Source organism: Camponotus floridanus, unplaced genomic scaffold (genome assembly GCF_003227725.1).
Source record: "Camponotus floridanus strain SB8 unplaced genomic scaffold, Cflo_v7.5 scaffold125, whole genome shotgun sequence".
Taxonomy (NCBI): Eukaryota; Metazoa; Arthropoda; class Insecta; order Hymenoptera; family Formicidae; genus Camponotus; species Camponotus floridanus.
In genome coordinates, this window is record NW_020229243.1 from 494,606 (window position 1) to 516,427 (window position 21,822).

The window sequence follows — 21,822 nt, forward strand, 5'->3', positions numbered from 1 at the left end:
AAAAAAAGTCTATCAAATAATTATATTATTTAATAAATAACTTTTTAAAGTTTTAGTTTATAATTAACTTAGAATTGTTATTGATACCAAATATTAATAATATAAATTTAATTTTTTTTTAATTTAAATTTACTATAATTTTTAATTTTAAATTATTAAATAATTATATTTTATCAGTACTATACCTTAACTATTAATATTAATATAAATTATTATTTATCGAATATTATTTAATTGAAAGTATAATATATAATATGTATTAACATTATATAACATTTAATTGGCATTAATTAAATTAATTCTTTTAATATAAATACATTATATAAATTATCTCTATTATTCTTCTCTTATTCTTTATTACTTATATAGGAAAAAATAAATATTATATACTCATAAAAAATGTGTATGTATAATCACGCGTGAGCTGAGTCGGTTTGTTTGTTATACGTAAAAACTATTAAATAATGTTAACAGAGCAACTACTATTTACGACCTCGTGTAAGGGATACAAAAAAATATCACTTTCAACATCGATAATCCTATTATTACTTATAAAGGGATTACACTATATTGATTACTACTTATTGTTCACTTTAATAATATAATAACTAACATTTAAAAAACCATTTCACCAATTCAACAACAGCCGGTGAGATTCCTTAGAAAATAGATCTTTCCGCAAAAAAATAAAGGGGAAGAAAAGCCGAGTTGCCTATGTTAGTAGCTAAAATACGTTAGCGAGAATTAAAATGACATCCTTATTGATCCGCCATTATTCATATAAGCTAACGAGAATATCCACTTATTATTAAACACCCGTGAACATCAAGTTAAAAAAATGATAGACACACCTAGCGAGCACAGTATCATAATACACAAGGCGGCACAGGAGCACGATCGTCGAACCAATACAATCATCCCTCTCTGTCACTTTGATGTCTCCAAGAGGAAAAAAAGGAGAATCTCCCGCCAGATTACCGGTACCAGTCCCGATACTATTCATGACTGCGATATGCCGCGGTCACTATTCAGCGCTCTTCGTCTCACCCGACCGTCGGTCCACTGCCGTCACCGCGCCTTTCACTACAAACTTGCGTGGCCAGCGCGGAGACGTTATATTCTTACTTCATAGAGCGAAGTCTCCTCAGCAATATCTCTCTCCTCCTTTTATTCAGTCTCTCCACAAGTTATCCTTATCGCCCTCCTTATGCTCTTGCGTATCGAAATTGCGCGTTTAGTAACTTACGGAAACAGAGCATATAAGAAGCGAGACCAAATACCATGGGTCGTGAAATGTTCAACTGATAGTCCTGGAATCGCTAGGGTAGTATATTAATGCGTGTGTACTATCGTCCCGCGCTATTCGCTAGATCACACTTTTAACGGCCCATATTATTTTATTACTCTCTGGGCTTTGGTCATTTTCCTGCCACGCATGGCCTGCTTCCATACAACATATCTAGCCAACTATACAATAACTCTCCACTTGTTATATCTCACGCTTCGTCACCCGACCGAGCCCCGCTCTTTGTCTATCTATTACCGTCTGTCATATACAGCGCTATTTAACATCTCATTTCTTATACCGTCATTTCACCAATCAATCCCACTCTCTTTTGCCGCTACCGACTTTGTCTATGCGTGCGAAGACCCGGTGCTCCTCTAGGCGCTCCTACTCTCTACCGTTCCTTGATCGTCTCTCAAGAGTAAGGAGAATTCTCACGCCTGCCCCCTCCCGCCACCCCACTTTTCAATATAGCCCCAATTTCATAACTTGCGCGTGAACATTCTTACTACTCCTGCTATAATAAGTAGCACTACCTTCGCGAACTCATTGGGCTCGGCTTTGGAAACGCATGATTCTGGGAAACGCGACACATCCCCTGTCTGATTACCCGCGCGATACCGTTCCCGCCACCTTAATCTGCGCTCGTTTGAAATAATCATCCTTGCTAGAGACGAGCGCCGATGCCCGCGAGTGAAGTCGTAAAGAAATACTATGCCCTCAATCCCACATACAGTCTGAAGAAGAAACCTGTCCCTGCTCACCCACTCATATGCGATAAGACCATCAGTACGTTAATAGGGACTGATTTGACGGAGCCATGCGCTAGTTAGTAAAGCAGCAATCTAAAGTCGTCATTCAGTCGCAGCAAGGTCAATCAAGCAGCTATTAGAAGAGCTTCTAAGCAATCCACCGCGTCCGGTACAGTTGCTTCAAGTCCGGCCGCTTCCCAAGACTACACCCGACCGTTTTTATACACTTAGTATTTTGTTCACTTTCACTCTCGAAGATTTTTATTTTTCTCTCTATCATACCTAATTTAACCGTTACACAATAAGCAGTCTAGTGGCACTAAACACTAATTAAGTAATATCTTGGGGCGTTGTAACTGAACGTGTTGCTCATTATGTTATTATGTGCTCTACCGAAAATGAATGCCTGCCCGAAAAGTATAGGTACTGATCGCCAGAGAGCTTATAGCGATTATAATAAACGATTTTACCATCTGGTGCGACGTTATCACATATCCACTTATTCTATCTACATAACTAAAATATCCTTGCAAAATGATGTGTAGACATCAACGTTACCCAAGAAATGGTTATTATGAAACAGTTAGGACCAAAAACATTGTTTTATAGGGACCAAGTTATAATTTAACGGTAATTAAATTTTATTATATTATAAGAAAATTATTGTAATATTTTGTTATAATTATAAGGATATATACATATTATTAATGTTACATTATAAAGGAATAGTATAAATTCTCTCCGACGTAATAATATTTTATTATAGTAAGTTATAATAGTAATTCTTTAATATTATAATATAATATAATATTTTAATAAAATATAATAATGTTTATTAATTGAGTAATAAAATATTGTCAATATTTATTATATTATAATAAAATATATATATTATAATTATATTATAATAAACTATTGTAATTATTTATAAATTATACTTAATATATATATTATTATATATTATATGTAGTAATATATATATATAAATATATATAATAATATATCATAATATATATTTATACATATATATTATTATTATTATTATTATTATTATTATTATTATTATTAATTATTAGTGTATTATATCTATACATATATATTATTATTATTATTAATATTATACATATGTATTATTTTGTTAGTAATATAGTCTAACATCGCGCAAGAACATTTTGTAAAGAATGAATATCTATGATTTTGCCTTTTACGTTATAATAACAATTAAACATTTGAGATTTTGTTCGGTAATCTTCGTAAGAACTGACCGCTAATCCCTGAATATTTTACGGCCTCATTCATTCTGCAACCCAAACGACTGTTTTCGCGGGATAAAACGCCGCAGTTCACTTCTCAATGTAACTAAATTAATGTTGAGACTTTACGCTTTCAGCTTGAACGTCCCAACGTGGACTGAACTTAGCCATCGTAAATTTCTTCGTTTCTTTATTAACTCTTGCCACCTGTCTTAATGTAAAAAAAGTCTGTTTGTACCTACACTTTTTTCTAAAAATAGAACATAAGGAGAAAAATAATACTGTAAAATTGAACGCAAAAAATGTTATATCGTGTGTTTATACGTGTAACCAATTCTGATAAAATTAGCACGAGTTAAATTGTCATTTATATTCGGTGTAATATAATTATGTTGACACGTAATTATATATTAATTTTATAAAATATCACATTCTTTTAAATTAATCTCCTTCTTCTATTATATACTATTTCATTGCCATAGATACTTATATAATTATATTCCCCCTTAATAAGTCGGTACCGTTTTATAATGTTTCAGTTAATAAATAAACAAATAATTACTCGACACGTCACAATTAGACAGTATATGAAAGAAACGAATATTACCTGTACATGAAAATATGTAATTTCCCATGTGTCATGTTGTAAACTAAATTGCAAAAGTTAAGTCTTTGTCTGAACAGGTCCCTGTATGATCCAAACTTCGAATTAAGTCTCGAAAGCGGGTGAAGATTAATCTAGATAATAAACGGTATCATTAAATGCTGTTTTAAAACCGATCGGTTCAAGTGCGATGAATCCAGATGTAAGTTGGTCGCTTTATCGGACTATTACGATTCCGGAATTTATTAGCGAATGGAAATGAGCCCCGGACTAGCTTGAGCCACCTCCACGGGTATATTAATCAAAAGCTATTAATTGTTGTCCTTATCTGGCTCGAATGGAAATGAATGAACTTTATCATTATTTCTACGCGAGGAAAATCTGAAAGCAAGGCCTGCGTTTGCTCTGCGCTCTAGGGGTGGGAAGGGGAATGGGAAATGCTTGTCAGTGATAAGCGTGCAAGCCAGACAATGATTTTATTAGACCGCTGCCGGCGCATTCGTATCGGCGGATATGATCATTCACCGTAGAAACACGTACTATAGTAGAGTATTAATTCATAAAGAGATATATAGTATGTTAGTAGACAACATTATAACGACTAGAAATCACATACGCCGCTCCAGTCAGATAAAAATTTTGTTAATATTAACGAAGTGTTAAAGTTATCACGTTCGTGTTCTGTACCCGAGAAAAAAATCTAGTTGCATTAATTAGAATTCTTAGTTATTCCAACCCAATATGTCTGTTGGAAAATGGACTCAACCAGATTCTTATAGGAATTACCACATGAATCTGATTAATTTCTTTCCTGTTAAATTTGACCAATATTTTCTGGTTAATAATACTAAACTCGCCAGCGACCAAGTCGTCTAAAAATTTGTTCCATCTAATCTCAAAAAGTCTGTTTAATATTCTGAATTCCAACAAGAATTATTGCATAAAATTCAATCCAGATTATTGAATAAATTATTTTAAGTTCAGTTTGTTAGAAATTAAAACTGATAAACAGTGATGCAAGAAGAGGATGCAGCTCAAACACACGCAAATCAGAGAGCAGCGTCCTCCTTTCTGGTATCTACTGCTCGTAAGAAAAAAAAATATACTTTGGATTTAACGTTAATATTAGTTTTTTATATGCATTTCATGGCAAAATATTGAATACGAGTTAAGTTAAAAGCAAGCAAAGAAATTAATGTAACAGGAATTTTATAGATCCCAACCAGAAAATACTAATCAAATCCTTATAATAAAATCTATTAAACATTTCTGGTTAAAAAAAAAATCGAATCTTATCATGATAACTAGAAATTTCTTGTTTGATTTAACCAAAAATCTCTTCAACACTGTAAAAAAAAGTATGTAAAATTACACATATAAGTGTAACAATTATGCTATGTTTTAATGGAAAATATATAAATTCATGTACTTTACAAAAATTAGTTTTTTTACTCTTTATTGTGTAATATTCGTTTATATTTTGATGAAAATACACTTTTAATCTTGTAATTTTTATCAAATATAAATTTACATTTGAATATTTACACAATAAAAGAGTAAAATAACTAATTTTGTAAAAGTACATGAATTTATATATTTTCGTTATAAAACAGCGTAATTGTTACACTAATTATGTATAGTAATTTTTAATTAAATTTAATATGTGAAATTGTATAAATACATATACAAAATGTATTATTACATAAACATTTCTAGAAATTTACTTCTAACATGTACATTTATTAGTACAAGATGCTTACTTACCATTTAAGATAATAATTTTATCTATGAAATGTAAATTTACTAATGTATGTAAATATACCTTTAATAGTTGGTCTCAATATTTATTACCACTATAATAGTTGTAAATTTACCACAAAAATTTTTTACGGTGGAATCATATACGTCTTTGTTGGTACAATCAAACGATTTTCTTCAGTGTATGAAAAATAATGACAATCTAATATGATATAACGTTCGCAAAATACGTGCTCCTTATGAATGCAATTATCCAATCGGCGAAACTTCCTCTTCTTCCGGTCCGTTTCATAATCCCGTCCTGATAATACTCGTCGTTATACTGACCGAGATCCATATTCNTTATATTTTTATTTATACAGAGCGATTAATATTTTTTAAATATGTCATAACACGAGACGTCGTGTACATTTTTAATTTACAGTATTTATGTAGATCACTTGATTTGGAGAACGAATTTTAATTTTTTTTTTCTTTATTTCCCTTAAAGCAAATAGCAAATTTCTCCATGAGAAATATGTGATTCTGCTCTTCAAATATGACGGAGAGAGTTGTGTTTATCGTTGTATGTTAGCAATTTCGATCTTGGTAACGATGTAGCATCAGCGGTACAAACATTAATTGCAATGTTTATCCCGGTGTACTCATGTTTGCAAACACAGAATGCGTGGATCAAGATTATAGATAATCAAAGATTATTCGATACCTATTATGTATGAGCGAGTAATCCTTTTTCGAGATATTCTCAATTTCTCTAAAAGCTCTCGATTCGGTAATCCGATTATTGTGCGAAAAAAAAGTTGGCAGAAGTTTTACAAGATTCCATTTATCCCAAAAAATCAGCAGTGCAAATTGCTAATTCGTAAATTCTCCTTTTGTACCTTGATATTGCCTCGTTTCGATTCTGCGTTTTTTTTCTCTTCTCTCTCTCTCTTTCTCTCGTCGGTATTTAAAAAAGAAATCAAATAAGATCTCTTGCATAAAACATTTCGATACCTAGCTCGAACATCTTTCGAGATGTAAGACAAAAGAAGGAGGGAAATTGAAACATTCCTCGGAGCGAACTTTAATTGTATGGCTCGTTCATCTAGTTTGACTTTTCATCACGAGATGATGAAACATAACGTTGCTTTCCATTAGTACCGCCATCGCGCGTAATACAGGAAATTCTATATTAGAGCAAACATGGGAAAGGAGATGGATGGGGAGACGGGGGTGGAAAAGTTTCCAAGTTTGGTGCAAAAGCAAGAGCAAGCGGCCCTATTGGTAGTTCTCTTTTATTACCTGGAAAGTGGCACTTCCGGATAATCGGTTTCGAGCGGAAGTTATAAGTTCGTTTGGCGGTGTCGAGAGAAAAGTCGATCTTGACCCTGTTCCCATCTCACCCTTCTCTCACAATGGCTTGTTTATTACGAAGAACTTGTCTCTCTTTCTCTCTCTCTCTCTCCTCTCTCTCTCTCTCTCTCTCTCTTCTCTCTCTCTCTCTCTCTCTCTCTCTCTCTCTCTCTCTCTCTCAAAAGTGCTTAATAATTTCACGGAAATGTCCCGAGATTCGCCTTCAAAAGCCGGATACGATGCTTCTTTATCCTGGTCGTCGAGTGTTTATATAAAATGTCCCAGAATTTCTCCGGCTTAATTTAATGACGGATTCTTTGATCAATTTAGAGTTTTAGCGTTTCTTAATTAAAATCTCAAGACAGCGATAGTTTCCGAGGTACAACCATCCCTAATGTCCACTCAAACAAAAATGTTGTTCCTATTGTACAATAGATTCGATCAAATTTATCAAATTTCGATTCGAGATTTGTCGCAATTTTTTTTTCCCCTGAAACAGTCAATTTTCAATTTTTTTTCCCAAACTTTAGGGGCCTCTAGCTTGGGTTCATTTGCGGACCCATATTCATAGGAAAAAAAAGTCTTATTTATACGCTCCTAAAGTTTAGTGCATCATTTCACATACATTCTGTATATTTAATATTAAGTATTAAAAAATATTAAACGTTAAAACAATTGTTTACACTAGTAGAATTTTTCTACAAAAACACACGTTATTTATTTTTTTTAAACAAATCGACTTTAAATTCGCGCAAAAAAATCGCGCAAAAATTTAAACGGGAATTTCTTGGACATTACGTTACGTGCGCGCGCGTGAATATGTATACGTGCATAAAGTTCCGTAGACCGTGCATAATTGGTAATGAATTTCCAAAAGTTGGAAAGCACGACGAAAGCACGCGGGCGAGCCGACCTGGCAAACGAGATGGTGTCTCTTCCTCCTCCTCCTCCCCCCCTCCCCTCGTCCTCCCCCTCCCATTAATCCAAATCAACTTCCTAATATGAACGAATGGTTTTTCGCCAACGGCACATGACGCCGTGATAATATCGCGCGCCATTCTCATCATTAGCCCGGACGGCGAATGCATTTCCTGTGTTTTTTATCCTGCATCCCGAATTCGCGTGTGACCACCGATATACACACGCGAGCGCATCTTGTGCGCGTGTGCGAATGTGTGCGTACACGTTGGCTGCTACCGCGCCGCCATTGTAATTTCATTTTCAAAATTCAGATACAAAGGATCCGGACAAGTCGGCTCGGAAACCATAATAAAAGGATAAAGGAAGAGGGCGAAGGGGGGGTCGAGAAAAATATCCGAGCTTTAGCAAATTAAAAACTATAAAAAACTCCCTCGCCGATAGAAAAAGGATAATACAATAATAATCGGAAAGAAGGCTATTTTCAAGATCAAGCGCAGGTGGGAATACCATTGTGACAAAAATTTTTGCAATAATTCTTTATAAATTCAATAATTCTTACATTTTTTTTTCTTTTTTTTTTTTTAAAGATGTTTTGTACCTACTTTTAAAATATTGAGAATTTAATGAAAATTGTGCAGAATGTCCTTACATATGTTTAGAATTTTCAGTACAATTTTTTAAATCGATTCACTAAAGCGTTCACAAGTTGTAAGGATTTTAATTTGTACCGAATATTAACATGTGTTTTTATGGGAAACGTATAACCACGATTCAAATAACAAAAACACATGGAAATAATATTCAGAATTTGTTTAAAATTTGCAATAGTTTAGATACAGAGGAAATATTTGATCAAATAATATTATACGAGTACTAACTAGTTAAAAAGATATTAAATATAATTTAATGAAATTAGCTATGTATCTGTCACGAGGCGAAATTTTCTGCCAAAAGTTAATCATTTCGATTAACAAAATTCGGAATATATTTCAGTAAAAACGCAATAAATATTAAAAAATACATCTCTGCACTGTAGCTAAAATCAAATTGTAATATTCCACACAATTTCTCATACTCAAAATACCCCAAAAGTGGATATTCATCAATATTGATTTTCAGCTATTTTTTGCTAGGATTATACATGCAAAACATCCTTAAAGAATTGTCATATTTTCCTCATCTCGTCAAGTCGGAGCAAGAACGCGTCATTTCGACATTTTAATTCCAAGTAGCGTGCATGACTCTCCGTGTAATAACGCGACGTAACCGGGGATTTTTCTGTCGAAAACGCGAAATAATAACGTCTCGGTGGACGCGACAGGCGTGTGTACGATACCGGTCCCATGCTATGACAATTCCATGGAAACGGGTATCGGGGATCCGTCCGAGTATGAAGTTCCGGGTGCAATCTGTATTGTTTCCACGTCAATTAAACTTGTTTGATATTTCCGCTGCAATCACACCGCCAATGGTGACGGTAACATCGATTCCGCGCGCGCGCTTAATCGAATTCGAGGAGTAGCGTTGCTCTTTGCGATTCCCTTACTAATAACATTGTTATCGGCTGGCTCCGCACCGGGGGAATTTCGTCGTACCTTGCCTTACGTTTCGCCTTACCTTCTCCCTTCCCGAGCTCTCTCTATTCTTGGCTAACCCGATTATCGCGCTTCTGTTTCAGTGCTCGCCAGCTGCCGGGGTGAAGAGTGCGGACACGAGGAGCTCGTGAGGTGCGCCAGGCCCCTCGAGAAAATCAGCAGCAACGACCTGGGTCTCGTCGTAACGAAAAAGGAGGAACTCAACAAACTATGCCCGTGAGTCTTTCGTCTCTCGTCTCTATTCGACCCGCGCGGCTCCTTCGAGCCGATCTTCGTTGTTACCTGTCGTTTCTTTACATGTTCCATGAGATGCGACTGCACCAACTTACTCCGAGCAATTCCGAGACGTTGGTTTAGGGGTCCCCCTTCTTTCCTCTCCTCGAGAAAAATGACCGCACTGAGAAAAAAATCTGGTTGCATTTATTAGAATTCTGGTAGATTCTCAACCGGTATGTCTGTTGGAAAATGAACGAACCAGAATTAATAATACTAAACTCGCCAGCACTAAGTCGCCTCAAATTTTTCCCATCTAATCTCAAAAGTCTGTTTAATATTCTGAATTTCAACAAAATTATTGGATAAATTCAATCCAGATTATTGAATAAATTATTTTAAATTCAGTTTGTTAGAAATTAAACTGATAAACAGTGCAATATTGAGAAAAAAATCTGGTTGTATTAATTAGAATTCTGGTAGATTCAACCAGTATGTCTGTTGGAAAATGGACGAACCAGAATTCTTGTAGGAATTACCAGATGAATCTGATTAATTTCTTCCTGTTAAATTTACCAAATTTTCTCGTTAATAATACTAAACTCCCCAGCACCAAGTCGTCTAAAATTTTTTCCATCTAATCTCAAAGTCTGCTTAATATTCCGAATTCCAACACGATTATTGCATAAATTCAATCCAGATTATTGAATAAATTATTTCAAGTTCAGTTTGTTAGAAATTAAACTGATAAACAGTGATGCAAAAAGAGGATGCAGCTCACACAATCAGAGAGCTAGCGTCCTCTTTCTGGCCCTACTGCTCGTAAGACAAAAAAAAATATTCTTTGAATTTAATGTTAATACTAATTCTTTATATACATTTATGGCAAATATTGAATACGAATTAAGTTAAGAAGCAAGCAAAGAAATTAATGTAACAAGAAATTTGAGAGATCCAACCAGAAAATACTAACCAAATCCTTATAGTAAAATCTATTAAACATTCTAGTTATAAAAAATCGAGTCTTATCATGATAACTAGAAATTCTTGTTTGATTTAACCAAAATGCCTTCAATCATATATTAATCTTGTTGGTACAATCAAACGATTTTTCTCGGTGCGGTCGTTTCTGTAATCGACTCTCTCTAGCATTTCGTATCAATTTTGAGAACGGGGTCTTAATCGCGTTAATTGTGACGTTTGAAAAGTGATACTCACTTGACAGTTTCGCACCCAAATGTCATTAGAGACATTTTTCATTATCCACATTCATACCCGCGTTAATTCCGACACGAGCGTATAAAACATTAATCATTCCCGCGAGTAATTTATCGCCAACGAGGCAACCTGGAGGGGGGAGGGGGCAAGAATCGTTTCGCAGACAGACGTAACGTAAGGCGGCTCTCTCGGCGAAATTGGAAATTGGCCGGGGAATAATATCCGACATTCCGCATCCGCGGCTTCGTCTATTATATTCGTCCGAAATCGCGATCGTATCAGTCTCCGTTTCGGCTCTATCGCAAACGAGGCGCTCGATCGTTCGAATCAATCTCCCCCTCCCCCTCTCGCGCGCGGGCGCGCGCGCGCGCGCGCGAGATGGTACGTATGTAATTGAGTGGATGATTGCATGCAAGCAGCCGGATATTTTGTGCGGATATTTCCAGAGCCCCGCGAATTCGGCCAAGAATCTTATTACGCTTGCAATTTAGCCGGTCCGGGAGAAATTTCGGCTCGTTTCATGTAACTTTAAATTTCATGCAAGCCTGGGCTCGCTTGCCATCGTCCGATGCGACCAATTATTAATCACGATAGCTTACAACGCGCGTTGCGCGCATTTTGTTGCGTAATTGTAGTAATGCTATCGTGCACCGTCAAGATAGCGCGACACGCGATACTTTTTATATTTGTTTTCCGGAAAATGGATGACACCGTGCAAATTGGACGGTTTGCATAATCAATTCTCGAGATGAGACCAACGTACCGCATATTTCGCCTCTTCGCTAGTCATCGGTGGAAAATTCTTTTACGCCAGTTTATGCGCGCAAATATCGATCCTCTCGCGTTTCGCGACTTCTTCGCGTCCTCTATTCAAGATCGTAATATTAGCCCGTATTTATAGTCATCGAGAGACTCGGCTCGAGAGCAATCTTGATAGGTGATACGGTTCAATAGATGGATCTTGAGAGTCAATCTAATGTTTGCGATGTTATATTTATAATGGCGTTGCAACTGACGAGGAGCTCGTCTCGCGAGATGCGACCCGGCTTCTGTTTCTCGCGATTCAATAATAGATTTTCCAGAGGGAGAATTGTATGCGTACGTCTCCAATAGTCTTTGAATCTCGTATCAATTGGATCGGAAGAAACGCGTGACATTCAATTGTATCGGGAAAAGTATATTGTTTAATACATTTATATACAACGTTATATATTAGATGAAATCTTTTTGTAATAAAAATTTCAATATTCTGCCGATTAGAATTAAAATTGTGCTACACTCTTCAAAATAAACAAACTATATATTATTATTTTATCCGTTAAAACAATAAACTTTTTGTGAAAAAAAATTTTTTTCACAATAAAAGTATCTTCTGGCAATTATTTTATTATTTATTAAATTTTCACAGAGATTACAAGTAAACATAATTCCAATATAATTCCCTTTCCAGGCGTTTTTGGAAATTGATAATTTAATTTTGTTAGATTAATATAGTTTCATAAATTTAATCCAGATTACAATTTCATAAATTTAGATAAAATAATATAATAATAATAAACAATTTTTGAAGCACACACACGTTTTCAACAAAATATAATTACTAATACCTCACGATCTATTGGCAGGCATTCTGTTTACATTGCCCAATAAAGTTATTCCTGCCATCTCTAAAACGTCAAAGACGTCAGACTTGGCGATATTACGTCGTGGATTTCTACGCGCACAGACTTGACCCTTAACCTACTTAAGTTGGTAGACTTCCATATTTCCGTCATCCGGTTCAAAAACAATAAATATATTTAATAATGGCTTATTTCCTGTTTTCATTGCAGTGACCTCGAGGCCGGGATGAAATGCATCACGAAATACACGCTCAATTGCATGAAGGAGAAGCAGAGGGAGCACTTCAACTTACTCTATACCGGCACCAACCAGGTGATCATGGAACTTTGCCACGACGGTCCATATCAAGACGGTAAGTGCACTCTTGTCTAAATCATTGAACCGATGAAAAACGCCTTTGACGAAAAACCCAGTCGTAAAAGCAGTTGGCCAAAGTTGTGGAAAGAGGGGAGAAAAGAAAAATTGTTTTAAATATCACGAATATAAATTTTTGGTGGAAAAACGGAGCTTCTTTTTTTTCGCTAGACGCTTTTATATTTTTGTATATTTCAAATGTTACGAGTGTAACAATTTTAGCATTTAAACGGAGAAAAAAAGATGAAATTAAATACGCGAAATTAAAGAGAAATGCAGAGAATTGAAGAGCCCGGCAATTAGAGACACTCGTTGCGAGGGAACAATGTGTTATCGAAAGCGCGATATTAATTTATAATCGAGGATTTATAATTCGATCGAATTATAATATTCCGCCTTTTTCCAAAGATTCATTCGCGATAGTAAATTTCGCTATCGTTGGCGAAACAATGACGTGCAAAAGCCAGCGGCCCGTTTGCCAATTGGGCAAGCGGCGTCGAACAATGGTTCCAAACTGTCGGTCTTTAATCGGATAATTTATAATCGAGGATTTATAATTCGATCGAATTATAATATTCCGCCTTTTTCCAAAGATTCATTCGCGATAGTAAATTTCGCTATCGTTGGCGAAACAATGACGTGCAAAAGCCAGTGGCCCGTTTGGGCCAATTGGGCAAGCGGCATCGAACATCGATTCCAAATTGTCGGCCTTTAGTCGGATAATTTATAATCGAGGATTTATAATTCGATCGAATTATAATATTCCGCCTTTTTCCAAAGATTCATTCGCGATAGTAAATTTCGCTATCGTTGGCGAAACAATGACGTGCAAAAGCCAGCGGCCCGTTTGCCAATTGGGCAAGCGGCGTCGAACAATGGTTCCAAACTGTCGGTCTTTAATCGGATAATTTATAATCGAGGATTTATAATTCGATCGAATTATAATATTCCGCCTTTTTCCAAAGATTCATTCGCGATAGTAAATTTCGCTATCGTTGGCGAAACAATGACGTGCAAAAGCCAGTGGCCCGTTTGGGCCAATTGGGCAAGCGGCATCGAACATCGATTCCAAATTGTCGGCCTTTAGTCGGATAATTTATAATCGAGGATTTATAATTCGATCGAATTATAATATTCCGCCTTTTTCCAAAGATTCATTCGCGATAGTAAATTTCGCTATCGTTGGCGAAACAATGACGTGCAAAAGCCAGCGGCCCGTTTGCCAATTGGGCAAGCGGCGTCGAACAATGGTTCCAAACTGTCGGTCTTTAATCGGATAATTTATAATCGAGGATTTATAATTCGATCGAATTATAATATTCCGCCTTTTTCCAAAGATTCATTCGCGATAGTAAATTTCGCTATCGTTGGCGAAACAATGACGTGCAAAAGCCAGTGGCCCGTTTGGGCCAATTGGGCAAGCGGCATCGAACATCGATTCCAAATTGTCGGCCTTTAGTCGGATAATTTATAATCGAGGATTTATAATTCGATCGAATTATAATATTCCGCCTTTTTCCAAAGATTCATTCGCGATAGTAAATTTCGCTATCATTGGCGAAACAATGACGTGCAAAAGCCAGCGGCCCGTTTGCCAATTGGGCAAGCGGCGTCGAACAATGGTTCCAAACTGTCGGTCTTTAATCGGATAATTTATAATCGAGGATTTATAATTCGATCGAATTATAATATTCCGCCTTTTTCCAAAGATTCATTCGCGATAGTAAATTTCGCTATCGTTGGCGAAACAATGACGTGCAAAAGCCAGTGGCCCGTTTGGGCCAATTGGGCAAGCGGCATCGAACATCGATTCCAAATTGTCGGCCTTTAGTCGGATAATTTATAATCGAGGATTTATAATTCGATCGAATTATAATATTCCGCCTTTTTCCAAAGATTCATTCGCGATAGTAAATTTCGCTATCGTTGGCGAAACAATGACGTGCAAAAGCCAGTGGCCCGTTTGGGCCAATTGGGCAAGCGGCATCGAACATCGATTCCAAATTGTCGGCCTTTAGTCGGATAATTTATAATCGAGGATTTATAATTCGATCGAATTATAATATTCCGCCTTTTTCCAAAGATTCATTCGCGATAGTAAATTTCGCTATCGTTGGCGAAACAATGACGTGCAAAAGCCAGCGGCCCGTTTGCCAATTGGGCAAGCGGCGTCGAACAATGGTTCCAAACTGTCGGTCTTTAATCGGATAATTTATAATCGAGGATTTATAATTCGATCGAATTATAATATTCCGCCTTTTTCCAAAGATTCATTCGCGATAGTAAATTTCGCTATCGTTGGCGAAACAATGACGTGCAAAAGCCAACGGCCCGTTTGCCAATTGGGCAAGCGGCATCGAACATCGATTCCAAACTGTCGGTCTTTAATCGGATAATTTATAATCGAGGATTTATAATTCGATCGAATTATAATATTCCGCCTTTTTCCAAAGATTCATTCGCGATAGTAAATTTCGCTATCGTTGGCGAAACAATGACGTGCAAAAGCCAGCGGCCCGTTTGCCAATTGGGCAAGCGGCGTCGAACAATGGTTCCAAACTGTCGGTCTTTAATCGGATAATTTATAATCGAGGATTTATAATTCGATCGAATTATAATATTCCGCCTTTTTCCAAAGATTCATTCGCGATAGTAAATTTCGCTATCGTTGGCGAAACAATGACGTGCAAAAGCCAGTGGCCCGTTTGGGCCAATTGGGCAAGCGGCATCGAACATCGATTCCAAATTGTCGGCCTTTAGTCGGATAATTTATAATCGAGGATTTATAATTCGATCGAATTATAATATTCCGCCTTTTTCCAAAGATTCATTCGCGATAGTAAATTTCGCTATCGTTGGCGAAACAATGACGTGCAAAAGCCAGCGGCCCGTTTGGGCAAGCGGCATTCGAGCATCGATACAATTCCAAACTGTCGGCTTTCAGTCGGAGATGGCACTAGAGTCAATAATGCATCCGGCACTCTCGAGATTACAGGAATATCGCGTAGATTGTTCGCGGGTCGATCGAGCAGGCATGACTCTTCATAATGTACTCTCCTCTCTGACGGCGAGGAGAGTACCATGTAACATAATGAATCGTTAGCAAGGAGAACAATATCGATCTCTCGCATACTGGCGTGTGACGTGAGCTCGTCTATCGTAAACAAGACGGCTATAGAGGGAAGCGGTCTTCATTTATAAAACCATCGTTGCCAAAGACCACGAGAGATGATTAGTGCGTCAGTCAACGATCCACGTGTATACGATCTTGTGATTATAGAACGCGCCCACCTAAAGTCAAGTCGTTTGTTTTTCTAGGAATAGACTCGGGAATGTAAAAGCGTAATCGATTTTCACTCTTAATCCGCGCTTAAGAATCAAATTATATGCTTTATTCTCTTCGAGCGAAATATTCCATTATTCTTGATTACGTTATTATGAATTAAAGTCATCATTTATTCAAGTTAGTTACCGTATATACGTTTTTTCTCCTTTATTTTTAGCGATATTAGATTATATATTTTCCAGCGCAAAATCGTGGCCTGATTGACCGCGAAATTTCATTATCGATTCCCGTATTCCGGCCAATACGCAATCGTCCAATAGAGGAAATAAAATTTTCTGTTTGCAGAATTCTTGAAGCACGCCCCATGCATGCAAAAAGTCAAGGCCGAGTACGAGATGTGTTACAAAACGTATCAAAAGGCTACGCTGGAAATGGAAATTATTTCAAACCGCACAGCTGTCACGCAAGAAAAGATCAAGTCATTTTGCTGGTAAGTCGAAGACTTCTTTTGTATTTTTGTGCAAAAATAATACAAAATATTTGTCGCGGCAGATTGGAATTATTTCAAAGATTTAAATGGAAATGAAGGATTGACGCGAGAGAATTAAATATTGTTAATTAAATATAGTTGAATACTAAAAAAGATACGCGATCCAGAGATACATGTAAAATTGCATTTTCTCAAGGGGATTAATTTTATTCCAACAACAAATTAAATGATGTTATAAAATTTTTATGCAAAATTAATATGCACACTTGGCCGGAATTTTCATCTTTGTAAATAGGATGCGTTTACGGTCCATTTGCTTATCCGGGAAAGTTTGTTAGCTTGGCAATGCGGAGGTAAACCTTGGAATTCAAAGCGCGAGTCAATTTGACCTAGTCACTTTTCAAAATGTAAATTCTCCATCGCGACTGTTTTATTTGAATTCTATCACGCCCCTACGGATTATCAACTTTCCCGTCATGAACATGGAATGAAATAGTCTAATATTTTTATCTTACAAAGAGAGAGTATTTGTGCAAAAATTTATTTCAATGCAGACAGACCGATATATTTGTCCTAAATGTATTTGCTCAGAGAAGGAATAATTGCAACTTGACAATAAAATTATCAATTGTATGAAATAAATAAATTGCATAAATTTGTTTGATTAAAGTTTCAGAATTTTACGCCTGATAGACTTGGAAAGAATCAATTTGCAATTATGTCGATAATTTCAGGAAATCAAGACGCAACGTGCAAAAATTAAAGCGCACGTATATGCAATATTAAATGTTCTCAATTACGCCTTCTTCTCGTGTTTCGAGAGTACAATGGAAGGTCTCTGCCGCGCGTAGCAGTATTATCAACTCTTTTCTAGACCGATAGTAAATTCGCCGAGGAGAAATCGACTTAAGATATGACACGAAAGGAAGGATCTTCGGGGCGGGGAGGAGGAGAGGGGAGGGGTAAATGCGCGAGTTACGGCCAAATAGGTTTATTAAGCAATACTGGAAATTCCGGCGTTTCGCAAAAGGATGTCAAAATCCTCTCGACTGTGATAATTTAACACTTAAGAGCTCGCCGAGTGAAACAACTGCATTAATAACGACGGGCGTTGCTCAAAGGACTCGCGCAAAAAGAGTCTAATCAGTCCTTTAGGTCGGAAGTTTCACGCTGATGCCTGTACACACACACACACACACACACATATATATACACACACAGAGGGGAGGGGAGGGGAGGGGAGGAGGAGAAAGGGACGTAATGTCATTAGCGTATCTCTGCCACGGTCTACTGCAGCTTTTGAACTTGCGCATCTCTCGCGGAAAGGGTTAGAACACAAGGGGGAGGGACGTATGTAAGTAGTGCGACCCAAAGTGGATAACGGTATCTACAAAAACGCATTTCTCGCGTCGTTCTGACTCAATTTTGGGCCATCGCGGACGTTGCCTTGCCAAGTTCGAAAGACTCACCCGATCGGCAAAAACGGACGAATTGAAAGAAATGAATTGGAAATTTCGTCCGCGCGAGAAGTTACGAGGTTTCAATTTTTGAAAATAGTATCGCGAAAGGGAAAATGGTCGGAGAGAAAAAAAAAAGAGTATACGTAAGGAGGATGTGGTTTAGAAAAGAATTTGCGACAATAATCACCGAGCGATAATACGATTTCTGCGCGCAGCATTCTCTCCACTTGCGTCTCGAATTGTTACGTTCGCTAACATTTCGCAAATGCAATTGGTAACCGCGTGTTTTATCCAATTTCAGCGTTTGAAAAGGGATTTTCAATAGAGTTTGGGGTATTTGTTTGTGTTTGCAGCTCCTTCACGGAGTACTTGGAATGCTCTCATCATGCAGTGCGCCGTCAGTGTGGCGACGATACAGCGCGATTCACGAAGGATTTCCTCGACAGAATGGCAACCTCGCTGCTAAAAGTGAGTATTACATCACTTTACATTATATCGTTCGTTGGCATCAAAAGTATGCGTCGAATACTCGCGTTAATTGTTTCCTTTCTAATTATTTTAATCACCGTCGATACCGCGTACGAGGCGCTTTGATATTGACTTTACGATAAATGTATCAATGGCTTTAAAAAAAAAAAATATGAAATTGGATTTTATATTTTTCGACAAATTGAAATTTAACTTTTCTCTGATCAACTTTTAAGGTAAATCACATTTGATTTATTCAGTTTGTTAAACAATGTATTTCAATGATTTAATATGATGTATTAGATTTTTTAATAGAACGGAAAAATACAAGTTAACATCCTTGTCACATTATTTAACAGATCGATATCTATTTCGATGTACTTGTCTTGGTATTGAATATTTGATTTAATAAATTTCATGTGCATTTCTCTTTATTAACCTTTTGCGACACTACAAATCGGAAACAATAATTTTTTTATTATCTAATATGTATACATTGTAAATTATATTATTGTCACACAATATTCAATTTAACAAGTTTATACATTCAATTTCTTCGTCATGGATTAATATAATAATAAAAGTGAGTTATATTCTTTTATTCATATCAATTGACGCGCATTTTATTATCATTTTTATTATCATTAAATGATTCAAATCTATTTGATGAAATCTTTGACATTATTTCTTAATGTTTGAAAATAAAGTACAGTGACCTGAGGAGAAAGATCGAAGAAAAGATTGAAGATTATAAAAAAAAATTGAAGAAAATCAATAAAAGAAAGCGAATATATATAGAGATCGCGAGCGACGATCTTAGCTAGTAGTAAAACCGATAACGAGGCGGACCGGGTTCTAAAGGAAGGGCGAATCGCCCGTCTTGTTTGTTACAGACGCACTGCACTTACACATGCGCTATGCTCAATGGTAGCTCGATGCCAAATCTTTCTGCCATTATGCCAATGACGCTTATTCTCCTTATGAGATACTTCACGTAATTGGCTCCAGCCAGAATCACTTTTTATCTTCGGAAGATGGAGGCTGGGAGCGCGAGAGGAAGAGGAAGGGAGGCAAAAGATGGGGAATCAAGCGAGAAGAATGGCAAGATGAGGACAAGTCGCTAGGACACGAGGAGGAAGGAGAGTCATTTGACTTTTATCGTGCTTTGCTTCAGAGAGAATATATTCCTTATTTCCGAAGAGTGCTCGAAGAATGGTGGAAGGAGAGGAGGGACCGAAAAGCCGAAAAAAGAGACGGAGAAGGAAAGCATCGAGCGAAGAAAGAGGATCCAAGGACCGGAACAAGAGGGGAAAATGTGTATATATCTAGGAAGAAGCACGTTTCTTTCTTCAAAGAGAATACGTTTTTATTTGCGAGATGGCGAGATGGTGCGGGAGATGGTGATAATCATGATTACGAGAGTAAGCGGTGTGGGAGACCAATATTAAGAGCGAAGGGAGCGAGGGGAGTGAGAAGGACACTCTAGGAAGATGCGACGGAGCATCGGAGGAAGAGGATCGGGCGGGAGAAAAGTCGTCGATGCAAAATGCACGTCGCGGAGATATCGCGAATCGAACGATAATAAAGTAGATCGCGTAGACCCAACGAGCCGTACAGCCTCGATCGATCGTTCGCCCTCGCGATCCGTCAAGCCGGCACGACATCAAGTCGTACGCAAGACTGAGTCGATTTTTTTCTTACGCGGGAGAAAAATCGCAAACGGATAAAAATGAAATAAAAATACTCTTTATTATGACCGGCGAGATCCTCCGCGAGCTGTCTCTTAATTGCGAATTGTCCTGACGAGTAGTCGCGCGAAGAGAGAATCCCACGAACACGTGGTACGGATGATGGGGAAGAAGGGCGGCGACGATAAGGGAGTTTAAAGATTTATAGCGAGCCGAGAGGAGAAAAGGCAAACGTGTCTTTCCGGCACGTTTCCGCTTCGATTTCGGAAAAGGGCGCTCGTGCGGAACGAACAAACGAGCTATCGTCGCCCTGAAATCAATTTCATCGAATAATCGCGATCTATCGATTCGTGCGACTATCGAAAGAGAGAGAGAGAGAGAGAGTGAGATATCGCCGAGAGGAGTCCAAGTAGAGCAAAGAATTTCTGTGCTCGTTCAAAGAACAGCGGATGAAATCACGGTACGTTCCTTTGCGCGAGAGAACGCGAGTGTGTTTCGTTAAAGAACGCGATCGCCCTGAGCACAAGTGTCTTCGACTTTGTCGAAAGTTCAAGAAGTAGTAAAATTGACGCGCGTTATCGCGACTTCGTCCAAGACGAGAGGATCCGCTATAACTATTCGCTCTCTCAAGACGCGGATGCGAGTAACGATAGATAGATAGATAATCACGGAGCTTCAAAAGCTCTCTAGGTATATCAAACCAATTTTCTCTCTCTACGCATTATACGAACTCTACTTTTGCACTGTATTCGGGGGCCATATACATTTTCGTATTTTGCGCACAACGAGCGAGATCCGAAAGTTTGAAGAGCATTTTTTAATTTCAGAGAGTCACATAATACGGTTTCGAAAAAAGTAGTTTGCGAAAAAAGAACTTTTCCTCACCAGGCCGCACTAATGAATACACGCTAGAATTTACAGGGGAATTTCGCCTAATTAAAAATAGCCGAGAAATAATTAGAATAATTGCTCATTCTTTGATAAAAATTTCTGCGGAACACATAAATAACACGCGTGGATAATACTTACAAAATGCTGTTGTTCGTAAACAAAACTTGGGGATAAGTCGAGGAAGGGAAAAAATGGAGAGGAAAATGTTGCAAGCGTTGCGGGCTACTCGCGGTGCGTTTGATATGTTTGTTTGACATGACCATCTGTACAAATGCAACATGTCACACAAGATCCCAGCTAAAGAACCGGATATGAACGAGTCTATTTTTCTGGGATCCACGTAGGGTATTGTTACGTGTTAGTTATAGAGACACGTAATGTGTGTACGCGCATACATACACACATGTACACACACACACACACGAGCGCGATTGTATTCGCTGCACAAATGATAGTATTAGCACTTGCATTGTCGTGTCTTAATTGTAAAGTAGGCGAAACGAGCGAAGGAATGATTGTGTGAGAGCGAGTGAGAGAGAGAGAGAGAGAATAAATTTCCATATATCAATTTTCATAGCATTCGTCATTGAAGCATTACGCGATTCTCGATACGACCGAAAGTATCGAT

At 37.3% G+C, this 21,822-nt stretch overlaps 1 protein-coding gene across 1 annotated transcript in view; it reads left to right on the top strand.

Annotated features, from left to right (window-relative positions):
* LOC112639997 overlaps positions 1 to 21,480 on the top strand; it is a 52,963-nt gene extending 31,483 nt beyond the window's left edge. The window contains exons 2-6 of the mRNA XM_025415639.1: positions 9,587 to 9,719; positions 12,767 to 12,909; positions 16,543 to 16,687; positions 18,501 to 18,615; positions 19,509 to 21,480. Of these exons, the coding sequence (XP_025271424.1) occupies positions 9,587 to 9,719; positions 12,767 to 12,909; positions 16,543 to 16,687; positions 18,501 to 18,615; positions 19,509 to 19,613 (641 nt within the window). The 3' untranslated portion in view covers positions 19,614 to 21,480. The remainder of the gene's footprint in view (positions 1 to 9,586; positions 9,720 to 12,766; positions 12,910 to 16,542; positions 16,688 to 18,500; positions 18,616 to 19,508) is intronic.
* The last annotated feature ends 342 nt before the right edge of the window (positions 21,481 to 21,822 follow it).